General features: G+C 37.3%; 1 protein-coding gene across 1 annotated transcript; it reads right to left on the bottom strand.

Moving 5' to 3' along the window:
* Positions 1-100: 100 nt before the first annotated feature.
* Positions 101-6813, bottom strand: LOC114037149 (general transcription factor 3C polypeptide 1-like; the record flags this gene model as incomplete). Its single annotated transcript, XM_027853977.1, has 2 exons — positions 101-277; positions 6604-6813. Coding segments are annotated over 2 exons (387 nt in total), but the record flags the coding sequence as incomplete, so codon positions are not given.
* Positions 6814-7875: the final 1062 nt, after the last annotated feature.

The raw sequence follows: 7875 nt of genomic DNA on the forward strand, positions 1-7875 counted from the left end.
AGAAAGCTCTTGTACTTGGGTTTTCAAAAGACTCAATGTTTTTTTTTTCCTTTTAAAATCAGGTTTCTGCTGATGCAGAACAGGAAATCCTCTCACTTACTTGAAAGCACTGCTGTGAAGGTCCCTCTGAAGTTCTCCCTGCCATCTTGCTCGGCCTAACCGCTCCAAAATACAGTAGGAGAAGTCTGGGAGTTTTAAATCAGGATCTCCTTCCAAGCCTATTAAGGCTCTGTAACGCATATCCTGTGAAGCAACAATGATCAGTTTCTTCCCCCATCTGCAAATCAGAAACAACCAAGAGAGGGAAGAAGAGTTAAAGTTTTTAAAATTTGTTTTGGAAGTTATTAAAAATACTCATCTCTAACTGTATTATGTAGCTGCACCACTTTCCATTTTAACTGTTTTCTACTTTTAATTACAAGAACATGACGCTCAAACAATCAGCTAAGCTTCCAGGGTCTCTCTCCTTCTCAGGTTAACATAATTTAAGCTTTAATAATTTAATTTGCTTAAAACTGTACTATGACTTTTGGGACAACCTGTATACATCATGCTGCCTCTCTATTCCAGAAAACAACAGCTCTTGCTAACTTAGTAAAAAATCTATAATACGACAATAAATAAGTTATCATTTCTGATCTTTTTGAAGACTCTTTTTAGAACAGCTGTTTCACAAATTCAACAGCAGTAGTAATTCCTTACTTAAGGTTCCATGGCTGTAACTTCAGTTTTTATACCTTGGCACAAACATAAGACTAACAACTTCAACCTAGAAATGGTTACCCTAAAACTTAATGCCACACAAGAAAATTGTACCTACTCTACCCAGTCTCACTTGAGCCTCCTGAGAGCATCATTCTGTTGGATGATTAAGAGTTTTACTGGGGGCAGCTAGGTGGCGCAGTGGATAGAGCACAGGCCCAGGAGGCAGGAGGACCTGAATTCAAATCCAGCCTCAGACACATAACACTCACTAGCTGTGTGGCTCTGGGCAAGTCACTTAACCCCAACTGCCTCACCCAAAAAAAAAAAAAAAAATTTTTTTACCAAGAGTACATGCATATGTGAAACTTTAAAAATGGCCTGGATTACCTTCTGATCTTGAATAAGAAAATCTTCTGATAATTTACTTATTCCTACTGTGTCTGCCCTTATGTCCCACTACCTAATCCATAAAATACAGTGCAGCCCTTTATGTTTACTGTCCCTACTTGGTTGCCCTGACAAAAATCCCTCCTCACTTTCTAACTGATCCTCCATATGGCTGCCAAACTGATATTCTTAAAGCACAGGTCTGACCACGTCATTCCCTTGCTCCATAAACTCCAATGGCTCCCTATTGCCTCTAGGATCAAATACAAATTCCCCTATTTGGTATTTAAAGCCCTTCATAACTTGGTCCTAGGCATGCATGTTCTCTACCTCCAGGACAGGTAAATTTGCCTTTGTTCTATTCCTCTGAAACACTTCATCTTCTGTGTTGATGCCTTTGCTGGCTATGCCCCAAGCCTGGAATACACTCTTATCTCTGCTTCACAGATCTTTAGGTTCCTCCAAAGCTCAGGTAAAGCTTTATCTTCCACCTGAAGCCTTGAGTTGCCAGCGCCCCTCCCTCCTCTTGAAGTCACCTTGTATTTATTTGGTAGATACTTTTATGTGCACTTCCATGTTATGTCCCCCCATAGAATGTGAGCTCCTTGAGGACAAGGAGGATTTTCCTTTTGTCTTTGCATTCTTAGGACCTGGCATAGAAGGAGCTTGATAAATCCTTGCTGACTGATTCACACCCTACCCCTGTCTCAGTCTCTTCACCCACAGCATCTTCTACACAGGACTTGGTTTTTTTTTCTTCCTGTGCTGGACAAACTTGTTTCTTCCTCCTTAACCTTTCCCAAGCAAGCAGCAAAAAACCTCATTGTCACACCTGACTCAACCTAACAATTATGCTACCCTTCACTTACATATTTATCAGTGGCTTATAAATACTCATATATATTTAATAGCACATTGCTTATTCTTTCTTTATTACTTGCTGTTTAAGTTATATAAATCTTTTAAGGAGTTGCACATTTTATTGATTTGTACCCCCCAAACCTATTACCATTGGGCCGATAAAAACTGTGGCACTCAATAAATGTTCACTGAGTCGGAAAGAGCTCATATGAATACAAGTAGCTTAAGAGAAACATATGTATGGGGGCAAGGGGAGGGGGAGAGAATTGTTGAGTGGATTTGGGGGTTGTTTTTATTGCCTAGATTTGATTATTAGCCTTTGGTAGGCTAATTCAAATATTTTTCCTCAGTAACGATTTAATAATTCAGTAACTACTGGTAAACACAATTTTCTCACCTATTGATGAAAAAGAGGAGTGTGCTGAGAATTGGGAATCTTCGGGTTTAATCCTGGCTCTGCCACTAGTTTATTTCATGACCCCATGCATATCATTTTTTTTTCTGGGTCTCAGGGTTCCTTGTTTGTAAAATGAGGGAGTTTGGTCAAAATGATTTTTCAGTCCCTTTTCTGCTCCAACATCCTACGGAGCCATAACATGCTTCAGTTACATAATATTAGATTCAACAAGGTACTGTGAACATGGGGAATGGGAGCTGAACTACTAGACTGGTGATGGTGGGAATATGAGCCTTCGGAGGCCTCGTCAGCTCAAACCTATTGCCATGTATGGGGGCTGTCTCTACTCTATCCTGCTTCACCAAGAGGTTAGTGTTGGGACAGGCTGTGAAAGACCTGAGTTCAAATCCAGCATCAGACACTTACTAACTGTGGGACCCAGGGCAAGTCACTTAACCCTGTTTGCCTTAGTTACTCATCTGTAAAATGAGCTGGAGAAGGAAAGGGCAAAACACTCCAGTATCTTTGCCAAGAAAATCCCAAATGGGGTCACAAAAAGTTGGACATGACTGAAAGACTAAATAACAACAAATTTGGAATTATGCTAAATACATGGCTAAAACGTCCATAGCCTTTGATCTAGATATCCCACTGCTAGGCATAGACCACAAAGAAATCAAAGATAGAAAGAAATACTCATAGCAAAAATATTCATAGTAGCACTTTTTTGTGGTAACATTCAAGCAGAAACCAAGCAGATATGCCCACTGATTGAGGAATGGTGAAACAATTTATGGTACAAATTTAATGTAATGATACCATACCATAAGAAATGAAGAATTCAGAGAAACACCAAAAACGTTTTTATGACCTGCTCCAAAATGAAGTTAGAACCAGGAAAACAACACACACACACACACACACACACACACACACACACACACACACACAAATACACACATGCATACACATATACATACACAGAGAAAGAGAGAGAGAGAGAATATGATGCAAAAGTAAAGAACAAAACAATTAAATGTAATGATGCATAATTATAATGACCAAGGTTGGCCCTAGAAAATAGCTGGAAAAATGTATCTCTCTCTCTCTCTCTCTCAGTAAAGGTAAAAGATTATGGATGTCAAACTTTGTATAAACTGTTAGATTCAATTGATGTGTTGGTTAATTCTACTGAACAGCTACCCCATAACCTCCTTTTTATTTTTCTTCTATAATTTTTTTTTAACAAGGAATTGCTCTCTGGGAGAGGGGAAAGAAGGAGGAAATGCAGGTAGTAAAAACAAAAGATATCAAAAACAATGAAAAATAAAAGGCAGTCTTCGGTCTCCATAACCATGAAGCACCCAGTGAGTCCTCTCGCCACAAACACCAGATCTGATCAAAGGCCAAACATATGTTGCATGACTGGGCTATATTCTGGATATGTGTCATTTTCAGGCATCTTGGGATAAGGCAAAGACCAAATATGGATTATCTAACCCATTCAAGTGTGTTGGGGGAATCTTGCTGGAACAAAAAATCCCAAACCAAGGAATGAGGCTAAAAATATGAGTAACCAGAAGAAGATACCAAGCATAATAAAGAAATATTATGGGATAAGAGAAGAGCAAGAGGCAAACTCTGGGACAGGAGAATAACTACTACAAGAAAAATCTCATTGGCAAAAAAAAAAAATGACTTGGCCACAATGACCATGGGAATTGCTAGAAGAAATGAAGGAAGAGGGGGCAGCTAGGTGGTGCAGTGGATAGAGCACCAGCCTTGGAGTCAGAAGGACCTTAGTTCAAATGCGGCCTCAGACACATAACACTTATTAGCTGTGCGACCCTGGGCAAGTCACTTAACCCTGACTGCCTCACACCTCCCCACCCCACCCCCAAAAAAGAAATGAAGGAAGAGATGGAAAAATGAAATTAGAAATGAAATGAAAGTTCAGGAGGAAAAAAATTAAATGGGAACAGCTTAGAATCAAAGGCAGAAAACCTTAATTATAAAATGGATTTCCAAGAAAACAGATATTCAAGGATTCCTGATGAAAAGACCAGAATTGAATAGAAACTCTGAAGTGTGAAGTGAGAAATACATATTTAAAAGGCGCTTAAATGATGATGAAGTTCTTATATTCCAACAGAAGGAAAGAGACAAGTGACTGGATAGAGTGTTGTGCCTGGAGTCAGGAATATCTGGGTTCAAATTCCATCTCAACATTTATTAGCAAACCTATGTTTGCCTCAGTTTCCCCAACTGTAAAATGGGAAAAATAACAGCACCTACTTCCCAGGGTCGCTGTGAGGATCAAATGAAATAATATTTGTAAAGAGCTTAACACAGTGCTTGGCACATAGTAAGCTCTATATAATTGCTTATTTCCTCATTTTCTTCCTTTCTATTCTTTAGAATCCTAATATCTTCAAGGGTCACAAAGTCAGATAAAAAAGACAAACGCAGGGTCCAGACATGATTATGTTTTGTTTTGTTGGTCTGAAGAAGAGAAAGAGAAGGAAAAAAGGAATATACAAAGGAAGAAATGAGGAAGAAAGAAAAGAAAGAACACACTAATTCATATAAAAAATTTTGAGAGAATAGTATACGAACATAAAGAGTACATCCATTACTGATCACAATGCAATCAACAGAAACTAGCAGAACCAGGAGAATTATTTATACAGTTAGAATGACACAAGAAAGAAAAGATCATCTATGAAATATTTATATGAAAAAAAAGGAAGAGAACAGAAATTTTGAAGGAGCTTGGATAAGCAAGATAAGATAGGTACTGCCCTGTTTTAAAATATATATGTATGTATGTATGTGTATATATATATATAATATGTATATGTACATACATACGTGTTTTAAACAGATAAGCTATATGTGCTATGATTCCCATTTTCTCTTATGTGGAAATTTGTTCATTATTTTCTAATTCATAATAGGAAGAAGAAAAAGAAAAAGAAAAGTCTTTCTGATACTCCTAACTTTTAGTGCTCTTTCTATCTTATTTATCTGGACATGCTGAATTCTCTTCTTCGTGGACATCACACTGTTCTTTACTTCCATAGGTCTGTTTCATTTTTGCCTTTGTATTTCTCATGCCTAGCACAACACCCTGTACACAGCAGGCACTTTTTAAATAAAATAAATGTTTGCTAAATTAAATTTTTTTTTATACTTTTTTTTACATTTTAAGTTCCAAGTTGTCTCCTTCCTCAACCTGCAGTAGAGAAGGCCACCATTTGATGCAGATTTATAAATATATGTAAAATCATAGTATGTGTAATTCTCTTTATCAGTTCTTTCTCTGGAGGTGGATAGCATCTTCCTTCACAGGTCCTTTCTAGTTGATTTAAATGTTTATAGTACTCAGAATAACTTGGTTGTTCACAATTACTCTTCGAACAATATTGCTGTTACTGTGTACATTGTTCTCTTGGTTCTACTTACTTCATTTTTCGTTATTTTATGCAAGTCTTTCCATGTTTTTCTACAATCAACCAGCTTATGATTTTTTACAGCACAACAGTATTCTATCACAATCATATACCACAACTTGTTTAGCCATTCCCCAATTCATGGGCATCCCCTCAATTTCCAGTTCTTTGCCACCACAAAGAGAGCTGTTTTAAATGTTTTAGAACATATAGGGTTTTTTCTATTTTCCTCCAATCACCTTGGGAAAGAGACCTAATTGTGTTATTGCTGAATCAAAGGATATAAACAGTTTTATAACTCTTTGGGCAAAATTTCAGATGGCTCTCCAAAATGGTTGAATCAGTTCACAAATTTTTCCACATCCCCTCTAACATTTGTCATTTTATCATTTTAGTCAATTTGATAGATGATATCTCGAAGTTGTTTTAATTTGCATTTCTCTAATCAAGAGTGATTTAAGAATATTTTTTCATGACCGCATATGGTTTTGATTTCTTCGTCAAAAAGCTGCCTGCTCATATCCTTTGACCATTTATCAATTGGGGAATGACTTATATTCTTATAAATTTGACAAAGTTCTCTTATATTTGAGATATCAGACCTTTATCTGAGAAACTGTCTAGATGTTTGCTAAATTGAACTATTAAAAAAATCTGAGGCAGGAGTGAATTACTGGCCAACTAGATACCTGATTCTAGAATTTACTTTTTTAATGAAGCAATATGTTCACAGTGTCAAGACTTTCTTTTAACAAAAATGAGCAGACCCTCCAGAATTAAAAGATAGGAGAGACAGCTTACCTCTCATAGGCTTCAATTACTGTGCAACGGGGCTGCAAAGATTCTGTCCTAATCTGATCAGTAACATCTATCCTTTTATCAAAATATTGACATGAGCCCTGTATGCCGTCCTTATTGTCCAAGATCATATGGATGGGGTAAACATCTTCCAAAGGGACTGGGTCTCTCCTTGACTCCAGGATTCCAGTTTCAAAGTCAATTTCTTCATATCTAAAATGAAAACACAAATAATTAATCATGCTGATCTTCAGAAAATGAACTCTCAACATTTTCTACTGATTCTTCAAAGGAGAACAAGTAGATCAATCAATCAACAAGCATCTGTTATGTACTAAGTGCTAGGGAATACAAAGAGAAAACTGGCCTTATTTTCAAGAAATTTATATTCTACCACCGCAGACAACATTTATCTATATAAGTATATACAAAATAAATGTGAAGTCATTTAAGAAAGCAGGACACTAACAATTGGAGGGATCAGAAAGGCTTTTCTGGAGAAGGTGCTTGAGTTCAATCTGGAAGGAAGTAAAGGAGACAAGGTAAAGGTGAAAGAGTGTACTCCAAGAATGGGGAATGGCTAATATAAGGCATGGATATGGAGAACAGAGTGTAATGTGTAAGGAACAGGGAAGGCCAGTTTGCCTGCACTATGTAGAATAGGAACGGAATTCATACATAATGAGGCTGGAAAGATGGCCCATCACTGTGGAGGTGAGTGGGGAAATGATATGGTCATCACATGACTATGACCATGGTTAAAAAAAAAATCACTTTGGCAGCTCTGTGGAAGACTGGAGTGGAGAGAGCCTTAAAGTAGGGAAACAGTCTAGACAAGACTGTTGGCTATAAGGTGCTGTCTATGTGAACAATAAGAAGAGGATAAATAGAAGGCATGGAAGCAGAAATGACAATTGATTGTATACATATGGTGAGGGGTTGAGGAGAACACTGAGATGAACCTGTGAGTCAGGAAAGATAATGGACAGAAATAGAGAAATAGGGAAATTTGAAAGAGGGGTAGATTTGGAGCAAAAGATACAAAGTTATATTTTGGATGTGTTTAGTTTGAGATGTGTCTGGGACATCCGGTTAGAAACGTTCAATAAGCAATTAGTAAAATAGAATTCGAGCTCAGAAAAGATTGAGCTGCACATAAAGATCTGGGAGTCATTTGAATAAAGATGATAAAGTTAGATTACTCAATTTTCCATCTAGCCTTAGGTACAGACTGTTTTCAGAGGCAAGGATACTCCAGCAGAAATCACCTCTCTA

This window comes from Vombatus ursinus, unplaced genomic scaffold (genome assembly GCF_900497805.2).
Source record: "Vombatus ursinus unplaced genomic scaffold, bare-nosed wombat genome assembly UNPS02010267.1, whole genome shotgun sequence".
In the NCBI taxonomy this organism is placed as follows: Eukaryota; Metazoa; Chordata; class Mammalia; order Diprotodontia; family Vombatidae; genus Vombatus; species Vombatus ursinus.